This window comes from Sorex araneus, chromosome 1 (assembly GCF_027595985.1).
Source record: "Sorex araneus isolate mSorAra2 chromosome 1, mSorAra2.pri, whole genome shotgun sequence".
Taxonomy (NCBI): Eukaryota; Metazoa; Chordata; class Mammalia; order Eulipotyphla; family Soricidae; genus Sorex; species Sorex araneus.
In genome coordinates, this window is record NC_073302.1 from 346,791,688 (window position 1) to 346,809,108 (window position 17,421).

Here is a 17,421-nt window from a genome sequence, read left to right on the forward strand (position 1 = left end):
TCCACCAGTGCCCATTCTCCACCACCAATAAACCCAGTATCCCTCCCACCCCCAATCCCATCAAGATGAAATCTTTTACATACTTATTGTCCTCTTCAGTATCTGTTCAGTGTCTTGTCCAGTGTTCCTATCCAGATGTTGCATTTTTAAATGATTAATTTCATTTTGAATTAATATAGGTATAAAGAGTAAAGCTGCAACTTTGTGTTTTTCCACATGGTTAGGTACTTTTTTTCACTGGCTTGAAATACCAGTATTAGCATCTTGAAAATTCTGAGTATTGGGTCCAGATTGTACAGTGGGTAGGGTGTTTTCCTTGCACGCATCCAACCCAAGTTTGATTCCAGCGTCTCATATGGTCTCCTATATGTTCCCCTCATTACCAGGAGTAGTCTCTGATTGCAGAGCCAGGAGCAATCCTGAACACCGCCAGGTGTGGCCCAAAATACAAACAGAAATTCTTTAAGATAGCCAACATAACCTCTCACCTATTTAGAACAGTGGAGGGATAGTACAGTGGGTAGTGTGTTTGCCTTGCACATGGCAGACTCAGGTTCAATCCTGGCAGCCTATGTATTTCCCTAAGCTCCACCAGAAGTGATGCTTGAGTACAGAGCCAGGAGTAAGCTCTGAGCACAGCTGGGTGTGGCCCCAAACAGAAATAAGCAAAGGAGAAAGTAATGAAGAAAGAGATAAATAAAATGAATGATGCACAGAAAAACAACGAAGATGACTTCATCAATAATGGAAATAATGCAGGTGAAACATTGAGTTTCTCTTTATTTGCACAGGTTAATTTGATATTTTTTTTATTTTTAATTAGTGAATCACCGTGAGGGTACAGTTACAGATTTATAAATTTTTGTGCTCATGTTTCCCCCATACAAAGTTTGAGAAAATTTGATAAAATATTAATCATTTTATTAGACTTATTTTTTGTAGATAAGAAGAAATGAATTAAAACAGTGATAAGGGCAAGGTGGAGAAAGATGAGTTAAGAGATTGGCAAGTGCCGCCTGTGAAATAGCTGTAAAATTCAGCATTATGACATCACAAGTCAGAAAATTGTTACTTCATGAACACAAAGGTATCAGAGTAGGCCAAGTTAGTTATAACCCAGGAAAGTACTTATGTGCAACGGAGGTAGGTGTGAAACTCCTGGCTAAAGTTTCCTTTTTAGGTAGAGTAATGGAAGTGGAAATCAAAGTAGAGTGTGGATGGCCTGGTAGGTGATCTAAATAAGAGTAAACATAACCCTGACACATTATAATTTTGTCTTTCAAAGATCAGGTTTTAGCCTGTTTAAATGCCCTTGGGCAGAATACAGAGAAGCAAAGAGGGCAGGAATGAAACAGAATATTGTGTAGAGGTAACTGAGGAAAGGCAGGTGGGAACAAGAATCCTGAAATGTAAGTCAGGAGACATAATTACATAATTTTATTACCCCAATTATTTTATGTGGGTTTTTTTGGTTTTTTTTTTTTTTTGCTTTTTGGGTCACACCCGGCGATGCACAGGGGTTACTCTGGCTCTGCACTCAGGAATTACCCTGACAGTGCTCGGGGGACCATATGGAATACCGGGAATTGAACCCAGGTTGGCTGTGTGCAAGGCAAACCCACTACCCGCTGTGCTGTTGCTCTAGCCCCAGTATGCATATTTCTTTTACCAATAAAACATTGGCAGACTTTTTCCTGTTTGGAGCCAGAGGGTAAAAGTTTTCATTTCTGTGGGTAGGCCCCGAGTCCTTTATTATGTCTCTTAAATTGTGATTTTCCAATAGGAGCTCAGCATAGACAATAGATAAGTGTAGCTGGGTAAATAGATAGTTGTAGCTGGGTAAACTGACAGTGAGCAATTAAATCTGAAGTGTGTGTTTGTGGGGGTGGTTGAGGGGTTGGGGCCACACCCAGCTATGCTCAGAGGCTACTACTACTTTTGCTCATGGTCCATCCTGGCAGTGCTCAAGGGACCATGTGGTGGTGCTGGGGCTTGAACCCTCGCCTCTTGCTGAGCCTGGGCACTGGTCCAAGGACAGTGCAGTCAACAGGTGTAGATGGTCAGAACCCTTGAGTCTACCACTGAGATTATAATGGTTGGTTCATGCACTGGTGTAATGAAGAGGTGATGGTCTGCAGGCGTCAAAAGGTTGAAACTGAACTAGCTCTCTGTGCTGTCTTCTGACACCTGTGTTGTTGTTTTTCTAATGACATGAAATAATAGACTTGGATTTTTTTTCCCTGCCATTTAGCTTATTAATCCTATAAAAACAAGTCAGGGAGCCAGAGTTGCCCCACAGGCAATTTTGCCAAACTTAATCTAGAAAATGACGTTGAACTAAACATTTCTACATTGTATAGTCATAACTGGAGGACTTTTCTCTTAACCTAGGTATAAATACAGTTTATCATACTTCCCTAGTTTAACCTTATGAGTAGTCATTCCTGTTGTCATCCATTAAGAACTTAGAATTCATACGTTTATTAAAGCTCTAAGGATATATCTTAAATGCCATTTATTCCTCAGGAACTATGAGATTCCTAGAAGGATGATCATTGCTTTGCCTGAATGCCATTAGAGTGATTTATTTAATATCTTAAAATATATATTTTTTAATTTAGTTTAGTATCATTTGGGATGAATATGAACCATCAGTATTGTTTAGCACAATTTAAAAGTCATTGTAAAAATTCGTATAAAGTTCTGAAATGAAGGCATTGTTTCTTTTTGTTTAAGAGGCTAAAGGGGGGCAGAGCAATAGTACAGCTGTTAAGACGCTTGCCTTGCACATGGCCAACCCAGGTTCAATCCCTGGCATCTCATAGGTCCCCCGGATTCCAGCCAGGAGTGATCCCTGAGCATAGAGACAGGAGTAAACCCTGAGCACCACCTGGTGTGACTCCCCACAAAAAAGAGAAAAGGCGAGAGAGAGAGAGAGAGAGAGAGAGAGAGAGAGAGAGAGAGAGAGAGAGAGAGAGAGAGAGAGAGAGAGAGAGAGAGAGTACAGTGGGCTTGACACTTGCCTTGCGTATAGCTAATGCATCAGTCTTTGGCACCACAATCTCAGCAGGAGTGGTCTCTGAGCTCAGAGTTCTCTGTGATTCATCATCATCATAATCATCCAGTTAATTGTTGATTTTCTCAAGTGGTCTCAGTAACCTCTCCATTCGTCCTAGCCCTGAGTTTTTAGCAGCCTCTCTTTACTCGTCCTTCCCAACAGTGCCGCATTGGAGGCTCTTTCAGGGTCAGGGGAATGAGACCCATCATTGTTACTGGTTTTGGCATATGAATACACCATGGGGAGCTTGCCAGGTTCTCCCGTGTGGACAGGAAACTCTTGGTACCTTGCCAGCTTCTCCAGGAGAGAGAACTAGGCTATAAGATTTCGCGCAGATCATGGTTTCGGGAGCTTGGTTTTATAGTCTCTGGATGTTGGCCATTGGTGGGATTACATGCTGCAGGGGGCAGTTTCTGGGTGTGACCGCCTAGCTACTGGAAAATGGGGGATCTGGGCAGAAGAGGCCCAGTCCCGATCCCAGCAGGCTTGGAGATCTCTGCCCTAGGTCCTGAACACCTGGGTTCCTCTGCCGGTTCCTTCATGTGTGAGGCTCATCCAAACATGTGGAGAGGGGCCTTGAGTATGGATGTGGCTGGGTTCTGGAGGTCTTTGGGTTCTAGGGCTCTGCTTGGGGCAGGGAGGGAAAATCAACCCACCCCCTCCAAGGGGCCCTTGTGAAGACAGCCAGGCGAGGGGGCAAGAGACTCTGAGCTCAGAACTCTCTGTGATTAAGAGAGCTTAATCTCTCACTTAAGATTAAGCCCTGAGCACAGCTGAGTATGGCCCAAAAGACAAGACAAAAAAATCTAAAAGGTAAATTAGCAAGATTATTAATGTAAAATTTTAGCAGAGCATTGAAAAGGACTTTCTTATTACTATTTGCATGGTGTTATACATACTTTAAGACATATTTCAGTTTGGGTCAAAACAGTACAGAAAATCACTAATACTTTATTTCCTGCTGTATAAAATAGTTACACAATAGTCTCTTACGTGTGTCATAGCAGTATGTCTTTAATAAAATGTACCAGGACTAAGGTCCTGCCCTTTGTGCAGCTGATCTTGTTGAATCCCTGGTAGCACATGATCTCCCCAGCACTGCCAGGTGTGGCCTGGCTGGTGAAGGACTGCCTCCAGGCCTCCTGAGCACCACTCCGTAAGCCCAGAAAGAATTGCTTACACCTTAATTTAAAAATACAACATTGGGGCCAGGGAAATAGTACTGCATAGAGCGCTTGCCTTGCAAACCAACCTGGGTTTGATCCCCATTCTGCTAGGTGTGGCCCAAAACCCAAACATAAATAATAATTTAAATACTTTTCTAAAAATGTTCATCATCTTCTATGCCTTCAGTTAATCATGTATATTTTTGCATGTGTATGTAAATAGTACAAATATAATGACCATGGGCTATAAAAACAATGTGTATGAATTTGATATCACTCACATGATTGACTTGTCTGGCCTGAGATGATGTATTAGTCTTACTTGAAAAATAATGGATCCAGCAGGGGTCCCACTTGTCTTGCATGTGGCAGATCCATATTCAGTCCGCCTCGTCTGAGCTCTGAGCTGCCAAGGAGTGAACCCTGAGGACAGAGTAGTGCCCCTGAGCTCTTGACAGCTGTGGCCTAAAGCCCTCTCCCCCTCCAAAAAAAAAAATGGATATGATTTATTTAATGAAGGACATGGAACCCCCTTGTCACCCCCTGAATATTTGTTTTCATTAATTTTTAAATAAGTCACTTTCTAAATATTACCCTAATCACTTAGGACCCATATCTGTGAAATTTTAAAGTATATTAGTAAATTGGAGTCAAATAGCCAGTTTGTTAAAAACCTGTTTCACTGAAATCTTACACACTTTCCTGAAAATGTAACAGAACTTAAAGGCTGTTAAAATTAACACTTGATTCTTGAGACAAAGTATATTCATTATCTTGTAAGATCATTGTGTGTGGTTAATTGAGATTTTTTTATTTGTTATGGTAAAGTAAATTCATCTTCCCTTTTCCTCCTTACTGAACTACTAGCTGATTGCTGAAGCTGGTAGATCTTGAAGAGTTTTCTTGCTGGAAGCAGTACCACTAGTGTCTACAGGTGTAGCCAGATAAAAGGACTGATTCACCTGATTTGCTTCTTTCCTAAGGTCTCTGTACATTCCCTATTATGACCATGGTTTTTTTGTTTATTTTTTTTGCCTTTTGGGTCATGCCTGGTGATGCTCAGGGGTTGCTCAGGGGACCATATAGGATGCTGGGAATTGAACCCAGGTTAACCTCGTGCAAGGCAAATGCCGTACCTGCTGAGCTATTGCTCCAGTCCCCCGATATTCATGGGAAAATTGTACGACTGTATTTCACTGAAGTGCAGAATGTGCTGGAGGAAGTCTTTTTATGAAACTTCTGTAGAGTCTTATCCTCTGTGATCCAACCATGGAATGTTGACAGCTCAGTGGATTGTGAGCTAATATTTGAGCTGAGCAGTTGATAAACCATACTATGAAATGGAAAATAGTGTTTATATATTTCTGTGTTGGCTCCATATCTATTTTTTGGTGTCCTGTTTGAATTGTACTTAAAGGTTAAGAATGTTTGTATGTGTGTGAAGGGTGGAGGTAGGATGCAGGAGGAAGAATCTGTTTCTGTCTGCAGAGTGATATTATAGAATAATAACCGTTGAGCAGTTGACTGCTTTTGGCAGTCATAGTTTCTCCCAAAACTTAAGAGTGCTTTTAGATATCAGGAATATAGCTTAAGTAGAAAGCCCTACTTGCATGCATGAAGCCCTGGGCTTAATCAATAACAATTATTTGATTTTTTTAAAAAAGATATTTAAAAGATTGTCATTCTAGCTGTAGGCATATATGGGAGAAGAGGGAGGGGTTGTTTAGGGGCCACTTCTGGTGGTGTTTAAGGCTTACTCTTGGTTCTTTGTTCAGGGATCACTCCTGATGGTGCTTAGGGACTACATGAGGTGCCAGAGATCAAATGCAGGTTGTCCACATGCAAGGCAAGCACTGTGCCCGCTATACTATCACTCTGGTCCCAAACACATTTTTTAAAGAGTCTGGCAAGAATTATACCAAATAATAAAAATTGGAGGCTACTCAGTTTTTCAAACACAGAAACTTTGAGCTGATGTATTACAATGACATGAATTATAAGGAAAAGGTCTATTAGAAACTACAAAATAACCATTTTTAATGTTATATAAAAGCCAGAGTTGTTCATTTATTTTCTCTTTTGGGCAACCTGATGGAGATTAAAACCTATTTTGAGTGTGAGAAAAAATATGTGTTTAATATAAGAATGTTTAACTGATTTTACTTCGATTCACTCATGTTTATTGACTTTTTTGTGCTTACTATCTTTGGATTGCTTTTAGACCACCAACAAAATGGAAATGAAAGATATTTCTCGGCATAAGACATTATGGAAAATGAACCCCACCAGTGAACCTCTGTTTGTTACTGGTGCAGAAGTCAATTCTCTGAAGAAATTCACTATCCCTAAGATTAGGGGCACAACTGAGAAAGGTAATGTTTCTTTGAAAGGTGGAGCTATTTGTAACTGTTACTGCCTTCCTCTAATTCTTAGTTTATATTCACTTTCTATTTTGATTCCATATAGAACTGCATGTGGTCAGGCCATTAGTTCTTTAAGCCCCCATGTACTTGTGGTTCCACACAAAACGTAATAATAGCATGCTTCTTTTCCCTTGTACTGACTAGACCTTAAAATGCTGACTATAACACATAAGCATAAGACTTTGAAAGATGGAGAAATGATGAGCAACTGAGAGCCTGGGATGCGAGGAATGACATAAAATGAGTTCTCTGGGTTATCTTCCTGTATTCATCAGAGTGTCAGAGTGAATGTACACACCACAAACTCTTAACTGCCACAGACACAAAAAGATCCATAATAAAAACCTCTAGGTCTGGAGCCTATGGGATATTTAGGAGAGTTGGGGCACATCCCAGTTCGGTCAAAGGCACCACATGTCCCATTCAGGTGTCACTGGGCATAGTTCTGGACGTCCTCAAGGTTATCCCTGGCACCTCAGTCCCCAGCAGTCAGCTGTCCTTCCTGCTGGACCAGGAATCACTGGAACCGGCCCCTGGACTGGGGTCTGGGAAAGGGGCTTTCTAGAAAGACAAGAATCTGGTGGACAGGAAACACTGATGGTGGGCAAGGGGATGAGGGTGTAACATAAACTACACCTTTCAGGGGGTTAATTTTTTTACCCACTAGTGCTTTTTCACTCGTGGTGCTCACTGTTGGAAATTCACTCGTGGTGCTCACTGTTGGAAAATCACTCAGCGAAACCATGAAGTGCCAGGAATAGAACCTAGGTGTCCCCAGGTTCCAGTTTTAGCTCTTTGAACTTTCTCCAGTCCTCAGTGATTCCTTTGTCAGCAAAGGTTAAGTGGCCTCTCCATCTCATGCCGTCACATCCCAGAGCCTCGTAGTTTCCCTGTGGTGGTGACGCGCCCCTTCCCAGTACTAGAGAGTGAGCGAAGACCAAGCGTGGAGCTTCTTCGACTGTCGCAAGGATGCTGTTTGTCCACAGAGTCATGGATGCCGAGATACAGGAGACTTCCATCCGTTTCTCCTGGCTACAGGCATCTCCCTTCGGTGTCACTGGAGACACTTTAGACAGTAAGGGCCCCAACCCAAGGAAAATCATCCCTTATCCCAGCCGGAACTAGTCCCTTTTCCTCTCATAGCTCAGATCATGGAATACTTAAATATTAAGTATTTAAAAACACACACAGTTCATGTTTAAATCTACAAAATGGTGGAGAATCAAATCTAAATTAATGGAGAAGTATTCTATGCTCATGGATCAGAGAGAACTCAATGAAGATGCTGTTTCTCCATATCTGTAAATTTATTATAAGTCCTTTTAAAATCCAGCAAGATTTTCAGTAAATCAGCTTAACCTCAGATTTACACGAGAAGGCAAGAAACTAGAAAATCTGGAACATTTTTGAAGTATAAGAAAGTGTTTGAAATTACTCTATACAATGGTAAGATTCTCTCCAGTGATCACAGCATTGTGGCATTTGCAATAATGGTAGAAAGTTAGATTTGTGGAGCAGGTTTCAGAAATAGACCCATGTATGTATGTTCCGTTGATTTCTTTCTAATTCATTTCCAACAAGCAGAAACATTCAGATAAAATGTTGATATTTTTATCAGATGTTGCTAGAACAATTGGACAACACCCATAAGCAAAAATAACATACTTCAGAATTTTACAAAAATAAATTTAAAATGTGCCAGAGTACAGAGGATAAGGCTTTTCCTTACATGCAGCCAACCCAAGATTGATCCCCAGCACATATATGGTTCCCTGAACCCCACCAGGACTAAATCCTGAGCACTGAGCCAGGAGTAAGCCCTAAGCACCGCCAGGTGTGGCTTTGGAAGAACCCATGGAGAATACTGTCAAGACTTATTTTTTATTATTATTTTTTTATTTTTATTTTTTTGTAGTGAGTCACAGTGAGGGTACAGTTACAGATTCACACCTTTTTGTGCTTGTTTTTCCCTCATGCAATGTTCAAGAGCCCATCCCTCCACCAGTGTCCATTCTCCACCACCAATAAACAAAGTATCCCTCCCACCCCCCCATCGTATCCCCCCCGCCCCACCCCACCTCTGTGGCGGGGCATTCCAATTTGTTCTCTCTCCTTTAGGGTGTTGTGGTTTGCAGTAGGGGCACTGAGTGGCCATCATGTTCAGTCTACTTTCAACACGCATCTCCCTCCCCGAGCAGGATCTACAATCACATTATACTTGGTGTTCCCTTTTCTATCTGGGATGACTTTCCCCCAGCGTGTGAGGCCAGCCAGCTTCCAAGCTATGGAGCCAACCTCCTGGTATTATATACTACCATTCTTGGGTGTTAGTCTCCTATTCTGTTGTTTTATATCCCACAGATGAGTGCAATCTTTCTATGCCTGTCCCTCTCTTTCTGGCTCATTTCACTTAGCATGATACTTTCCATGTTAATCCACTTATATGCAAATTTCATGACTTCATCTTTTCTAACAGCTGCATAGTATTCCATTGTATAGATGTACCAAAGTTTCTTTAACCAGTCATCTGTTCTCGGGCACTCGGGTTTTTTCCAGATTCTGGCTATTGTAAACAGTGCTGCAATGAACAACTAAGTGCAGATGTCATTTTGACTATACTTTTTTGTTTCTCCGGGATATATTCCCAGAGGTGGTATCACTGGATCAAATGGAAGCTCAATTTCTAATTTTTTGAGAAACGTCCATATTGTTTTCCAAAGGGGCTGGACCAGTCAGCATTCCCACCAGCAGTGTAGAAGGGTCCCTTTCTCATGTACCTTTTAGCCATTCATATCTCTTCCTTGGAAAAGTTTCTGTTCATTTCTTCGGCCCATTTTCTGATGGGGTTGGATGTGTTCTTCTTGTAGAGTTCAACCAGTGCTTTGTATACCCTTGATATCAATCCTTTATTGGATGGGTATTGGGTGAATATCCTTTCCCATTCTGTAGATTGCCTTTGTATTCTGGTCCCTGTGTCTTTTGCGGTGCAGAAGCTTCTACAACCCCAAATGTATGATCATCTAATCTTTGATAAGGGGGCAAGAAATGTGAAGTGGAGCAAAGAAAGCCTCTTCAACAAATGGTGCTGGCATAACTGGACAACCACATGCAAAAAAATGGGCTTAGACCTCGACCTGACACCATGCACAAAAATCAGATCAAAATGGATTAAAGACCACATCAGACCACAATCCATAAGGTACATCGAAGACAAGGTCGGCAAAACCCTCCATGATATTGAAGCTAAAGGTATCTTCAAAGATGACACAGAACTAAGCAATCAAATAAAAACAGAGTTAAACAAATGGGACTACATTATACTGTCAAGACTTCTAAGAGTTCTTAGACGTGATGCCAAGAGCATGGTCAAAAAATTTAGATAAATTGGACTTCATCAAAATCTTTTAGTCTTTGAAAGACTGATATGGTGAAAAAACAAGCTAAAAATGGAGAAAACATGTAGAAATGAAGTATTTGACAACTCCCTGCTAGAATATAAAAGCAGTTTCAAAACTCAATAGTAAGAAAAGAGGGCAATTCAATTAGAAAATGGGAAAAATGCATGAACATACATTTAACTAGTAATGATGTGCAAAGGGCAAATGAGCACATAAAAAGACAACCAGTGGGAAGTACTAACAATAACACAATGAGATATGACAGCACACTTACCCAAACAATTAACTGAAAAACAGTTAGGTAACTATCTTGAAAATTAAAATGTGCACGTGCCGTGTGACATAGTACTTGCACTTGGGGCATTTATTCTGCTGAATGCTAATTTAGGCTTGTGTAAATATGTAAGATATTTATTGCAATACCCAAGAATTGCTAGCCATTCAGAATTCCATTGTGTGATTGATTAAACTTGGGTGGATCCATACCATGAGTATGTAGCAATAAAAGTGTAAAAAACTAAGGCTCGCTGAGGGGCGAGAGCACACGCGGGCTCTCCGGGCGGCTCTGTCTCACCACCCGCTTTCGGTGCCCCGGAACCACAGTGTGTGCTGTCGGTCGAGGGAAGGCGATGGAAGGAAGAAGGAAGAAGGCCAAACTGGTTGCTTGATCAGTTTATTTCATTCTCTCTCCCTGCTTCTCCCCCGGCTCTCGGTCTCTCTCTGGATCTGTGGATCTGGCCCCCCAACCCACTCTTACAGCCTAGTTAATTCTCCACAGCATGAGGGGGTTGGGGCATACACATAGGTGTGGTCACCATCAATAGGGTAAGGTTCCTTTCCCTTAGGGGATGCTTATCCTAGGACTTAATTCTCTTTCAGCAGGAGGATCCACCCAAGGGCAGAGTCCCATGAATGTGTTTCTCTTCTCCTCAGCCAGCAAACACATAAGAATTCATAATATTAATTATTTTGTATGGACACAATAAGAGATGCATTAAAGCTTATAGAATTGCTCTCCTGGGGCCATCTCAATCTCAGACTACAGTGCTCAGGCCAGATCAGTCTTTCCTATCCCTGGCAAGGTCCCAGTTTCATAATTACTATTGGATCATGACAGCATTTGTCTATGATCAAGCTCTTAACTTATAGTTAAGAATTAGGCACTTTGGCCAGGCCCATCTCGATGCCAGGGTAGCACATAACTCACCGCTTGCCCTGGATCCTTCCCGTCCCACGTCGGGGACCCTACTTTGGGGTGCTAGGAACTGAGGGCAACTGAGGCTTACGTGGAGAAAGCAGATCCCAGGAGGGAATAATATTCAAGGCCAATTAATTCCCAAGTTATAAAAACATAATATTGTCTTCTTGTGTCTATACAAAACAGACATAGCTTTAAAGTACATTATTCAAAAGGCACAAGAAGAGGAGAAAGGCAATATTAACTTATATAATATAAATTCAGTATCCTAGGAAGGTCTGACCTTGCAAATTAGCAGAGTCAGATTAAGGGAAAGCCGCGGATTAACTCTTTTGGGGAAGAGAGCATGGAGAAGTGATTATAGCTAAACAAAGGGATGGGAGAGATTCGGGAACACCTTGATGGGTGTGACTGGGGTAAGCCTAAACTCCGGGGAAAACTGGGACAAGCTACTTGTGGCAAGGAGGGAAAGGACAAAGTAATGTCATCCTACATAAAAGGATTGCATGTACTGATTTTAAAAAGTGCGATTTGGGGCTGGAGTGATAGCACAGTGGGTAGGGCATTTGCCTTGCACGTGGCCAACCCGGGTTCAAATCCTAGCATCCCATATGGTCCCCTGAGCACCGCCAGGAGTAATTCCTGAGTGCAGAGCCAGGAGTAACCCCTGTGCATCGCAGGGTATGACCCAAAAAGAGAAAAAATGTGTGATTTAATCTCAGAAGGAATATACTGAATAAAAGCAGTCCATCTCCCCAGGTAGAAAGTACAGAATTTCATGTAGAAAGCATTTTTGAATTTCTAACTAGAGAGATGGAAAGCAACAGTGTTGTTCTCAGGAGTGAGAGGCAGAGGAGGGGAATCGGGCCAGCACTATGACTCTGTATAAGTGGACTAACACAGAGAGATCTTTGTGGTCCTGGCACTGCCATGGGTAACAATTATAGTGATGGTTCAATGAATTCAAAATAAAATCACATTAAGTTATTTAGGCTTTCACGAGAGTACATAAAATGGCAAAATCTTAATAAGGTCTGTGGATTTTTCTGATTTTGATACTCTATTACAGTTGAAGAAAATATTTCTACCAGGAAACCGAGTCAAGAGTATACAAGACTTCTTTGTATATTTCTACAAGTTCTTACTAATCTATATTCATTTCAAACTGAGCTAACAAATAAAAGCCACAGACCCAGATTGTTTATCTTATGAATGGGTTAAGTTTTGGGATGGAGAGATAGGAGGTAGGATGCAGCCAGACCTGGGTTCAATCCCTGGCATCCCATATGGTGTCCCAAGCATTACCAGGAGTAATTCCTGAGGGCAGTGCCAGGTGTAACCCCTGAGCATCAATGGTGTGGCCCCCATTCAGAAAAAGAAAGTTTTGCAATAATTAGAAGTTGTTCTAATGTGAAAGCAAAAATTGTATTTAGAACAAAGAAGTTTTAAATGGAAAGGGACAAAGACAGTTATTTTTGAAAATCAACTGGGTAATATTTTGTATTAGGTTTGCTGTTAATGTGCCCTATTGATTGTTAAATATCAAGAACTGTCATTCAAGTAGAGGACAGACAAAACCAAACCAAAACAACCCTTGGCTTCCGAATACAGAACTGAGTTTGCTGGAGTCTGGTGTGGGGGTATCGAAGGCTAGAGGTGAGGGTCTAATAGACCTTGGTGGAGGGTGTTGATAGTTCAGCGTTAAGCATAGTGTGACAACATGCATTCAAAGAAGTATGAATTTCTGTGAACATGTATGAACATATTCTTCAAAATGCATGCCATAAACCAGCATTACTTTAATAAATTTTTTAAAATATTTTCTAAAATAATAGAACTACTGTTTGTGTTGGATTCATATGTCTGGAAGTTGCCTTTAAGCATGTATTTTAGAGATAGATAGATAGATAGATAGATAGATAGATAGATAGATAGATAGATAGATAGATAGTGAGAACTCTCTTGTTTGCTGAAATTTGTTAGTTACCCACAAACCACTTCAATATTTTCATAGCCACCTATGGGCACTGCAGAATGGTATGAAATGTGAGTCACTCCACACTCAGGTTCCTGATGAAGGGAGATATTCCTCCTCATGTTGTTAAAAATGTGTCCGTTTCCTCATCTAGTGCTGTTCTGGCATTGTTGCTGCTGGCTGTGTGTTTAAACGGCCCCCACCATGTAATGCTCAGATGTGCTCTAGTGATTCTGAGCTGAAGCAGTGTCTGAGGTGCGCTCTGGAGGCCCAGCCGTGACTGACAGCTGTCTTGCAAGACTGAGACTGCTGGTCCAGTCCCTGGTGCTGGCCACTGTGGCCCCGGGTATACAGCAATGCCATTTTAAACATAAGTTACTGTTTATCCTCTTCTTTAGTTTACTTGTCACCTTGTTACACCAACACTCGAGAGTACAGTTTCATCCGTGATACCCTGAACCAGAGCCGACTTGATGTAAGCTGTGACCTGCAGTTGTCCTGGCAGTTTGGAGACACAAAACTAGTTCACAATAAGGATCTAGAAAAAAAATTTACTTCTAAGCGGTGAGTTACCACGACCTAAGGGAAATTTGGAATTTCTGTGTTTTCACTTCTCCTTTGAAGCCTTACAGGAATTTATTCCTACCACTTGCACTTTGGTACTAACAAGAAATAAGTACATCGTTGGTTTGTTCAATTTTTCCACCTTTTTCTTTTTATTTTGTGTGTTTTTATTTTGGGGGCCTCACCTAGTGAAGCTCAGGGTTGCCCCTAGCTCTGCAGTACTGGCAAGTTCAGGGGACCGTATGGGATGCCAGGGGTCAAACCCAGGCATGTGGAGGCAAGCGCCCTGCCTGCCATACTATCTCTGGACCTTTCTAACTTTCTTAACCATGTGTAGTAGAGAAAAACTAATGTTTGGTGTTAGTTTTTCACATTAATTTAGTCATTATTTCAGATACTCCCGTTCAGTTTTGGGGTGGGGGAGATGGGGGCACACCCAGGGGTACTTGAGCCTATTCTTGTTGGCACTCGAATTCACACACTGTTCTGCCTTAGGTCGGAGATGCGTGAGAACGGAAGACATGCAAGAGAACTTGAAGAACATTTCTGCTTTTTGGCACTTTCTCAGAGTAATGTGGCTGAGATTTATAAGAACGGATTAAGCACCAAAGCATCTTATTTGAAAATATTAGGAAATCCTCTTCTTGGAGTTTATGTGTTTAGACACGTTGATGTTGCCTTGAACTATGCTCACAGTAGAAGCATGACTGTAGAAAACATCATGATTTTTAAGGTAGGTGGTAGCATAAAACATGTTAAGGATTTTTTTTCTCTTAAAATTGACCTAAACAGATTTCATCTTTAATACGAAGAATTAGTATTTAAGTTATATGATAAATAGTAACTTACTGCTCTTATCATCATTCCGACTTTCCTTCTGTGTCTGACGCTGTCTGGGTGTGCGTAGCTCTCAGAAAGCCATGCCTGGGGGCAGGCTACGGGGCCAGGTGTCACAGGGAGTTGCCTCTGGGTCCCCAGCATTGCTGGCGGGGGGGTACCCCCCAGGAAAGAGGCAAAAGCAGTTTATGTTATATTTACCTTTGTAATATGTTTTTCCTTAGAATTGATCTTTTTTTGTCCAGATCATGTCTATTGTTTAAATGTCCTTCAGAGCATTGATTACCATCATTCTAACGTAAGACTCAGTTTCTGAACTCTTCATGCGAACTGAACAGTGTATTATGATGCTACTGTGATGATTTCCCCATGATTATGTAAGATGCTATCCTGTATGGATATAAGCATACAGGACCTCAGAACTAATTTCGCAGCTTTTCTGAAGATCTTTAAATTAGAAGGGAAAATACAACTTCAATATAATTGAAGCTTAAGCATTAACAAATTAATTAATATAATGAAGTTCATAATAATCATTTTTGTTACATTTTTGTTAGTTCAGGGGCCATGCATCCAGTGGTGCTCAGGGGCTGTTTGTAACTCACTGCTTGCCATCACTCCTGATAGTGCTCAGGGGGTCGGGGTGCCAGGACCAAACCCAGGATTCTTGCATGCAGAGCACCCATTCATCCTGTTGAGCTATCTCTCCAGCCCCAGAATAATTTACTTGAAAAAGTAATAAGACTGTTTTAGAAAGTTTGGAATGCATCAAAAATACTCCCAAAACCAAGTAGTAATCAATTTAATATCAGTAATTTTTTTGTATAGGTCTGATCTATAATTATGATTAAAATACGTTTTTTATGTATCATGTAACTTGTTTTCACTTATTTTAAAGCATTTTAAAGCATTTTATAACATGGTATTAAAATATTGTGTATTCATCATCATCATCCCGTTGATCATTGATTTTCCCGAGTGGTCTCAGTACCATCTCCATTCATCCTAGCCCTGAGATTTTAGAAGCCTCTCTCTACTCGTCCTTTCCAACAGTGCCACATTGGAGGCTCTTTCAGGGTCAGGGAATGAGACCCAGCATTGTTACTGGCTTTGGCATATGAATACGCCACAGGGAGCTTGCCAGGCTCTCCCATTGAATGACTGCATGGTAGTATTTCATTGTTCAGCTAGCAACTATACACTTCTTTTAAGTACTTTAATGAACCAAATTTTTTGTTTTGCGGCCACACCTGACAGTGCTTAGAGGACCATATGATGTTGGGGACTTAACCCAGCACTGCCTCATTCGAAGCACACACTCAGCCCTTTGAGCCATCTCCCCAGCCACATGGCATTTTTCTAAGCATGGTAGTTTTTACTGAATGAAACTTGCTTAGAAAGATGCAGGGGTGGGGAGAGGGGAAGTATGTATTCAGGATAGTGGGAAAATCAAGCACAGTTCCATCAAGACAAGCAAGTGTCCAAGGGAGAACACAGACTTGAAAGGCAAGCCCTTATAAATAGATGGACAGAGAATATCATGCTGAGTGAAATGAGTCAGAAGGAAAAGGACAGACATAGAATGACAGGCATAGAATGACATAATACTCATTCATAGGATATAAAAAAGAAGAAAAAAACATAGTTTGGGGGCCAGAGTGATAGTACAGCAAGGAGGGCACTTGCCTTGCACTTGTGACCAACGCAGGTTAGATCCCTGGCATCCCATACAGTCCCCCAAGCACCACCAGAAGTAATTCCTGAGTGTAAAGCCAGGAGTAACCCCTGAGCATTGCCAAGTGCGACCTAAAAAGCCAAAAATAAATAAATATTTAAAAAACGTGAGCTGAGTCATTTAAAAAGAAAAAAAGCATAAGTGAGAGTCTAACATTCAAGGACAGGAAAAACAGGCCAGGAGAACTGGCCCACAGTTGGAAGCTTGTCACAGTATATGGGGCGAGCAGAGGGCTGTTAGGATAGAGAAGGAACTGCTATGACAATAGTAGTTGGCAGTGATCACTCTGGACAAGAATTGAGTGATGGAAGTAGATTAAAGGATATATCTGATAGCCTTTCAGTATCTGCACTGCAAACTGTAATGCCCATAAGAAGAGAGGGGAGGGAAGGAGAAGAGGGAGGAGAGAGGGGGAAAAGTGGTGACTGGGGACATGGGTGGCGGGAAATGCACACTGGTGAAGAGATGAGCGTTGGAACATTGTAGGACTGAAACCTAATTATGAACAACTTTATAACTATCTCACTATGATTTGATTAAAAATAAAGGAAGAAAAACAAGTAACAGTTTTTAGCATTACAGTAACAATTGGGGATTTGTTCTTAACCATATTGTAGGTGCATATTTACCTACACAATGATTATTTGCTAAGAATTAACTGGTTGATTCCTACTTGTCAAATTAGGAATCAACAGTTTCTGTTTCATGGCTTTGATGCCGAATGCCCACTTGTCCTGACGGAGGTTGTACAGTTGGTATCTCTGTGCGTGGTGCGTGGGGATGTCTGTTACTTTATACCTCGATTATATGTGTTACCTTTTTAAAAAATCTTTGCCAGTCCAATATAATAGTTTCTCACTGTGGTTCAGTTTTTCCCCTCTTTATTGCTGAGATTTATATGCTGACTTACTGCTGGCTTTTATGTGTTCTACACTGGCAATTCAAGAAACAGTATCAGTGAATTTATGCATAATTTGAAATAATTTTCAACATCATAAGTATTACAAAGATAGTAGAGTGTGTTTCTATATACAACTTAGTCTAATGTCCTTGGACATTATGCTCTG

The 17,421-nt window shown here is 41.2% G+C and overlaps 1 protein-coding gene across 1 annotated transcript in view; it reads left to right on the forward strand.

Annotated features, from left to right (window-relative positions):
- Positions 1 to 17,421, forward strand: part of TEX15 (testis expressed 15, meiosis and synapsis associated) — a 72,248-nt gene that overhangs the window by 28,808 nt on the left and 26,019 nt on the right. The window contains exons 2-4 of the mRNA XM_055144168.1: positions 6,446 to 6,596; positions 13,617 to 13,782; positions 14,278 to 14,515. Coding sequence (XP_055000143.1) covers positions 6,458 to 6,596; positions 13,617 to 13,782; positions 14,278 to 14,515 — 543 coding nt within the window. The 5' untranslated portion in view covers positions 6,446 to 6,457. The remainder of the gene's footprint in view (positions 1 to 6,445; positions 6,597 to 13,616; positions 13,783 to 14,277; positions 14,516 to 17,421) is intronic.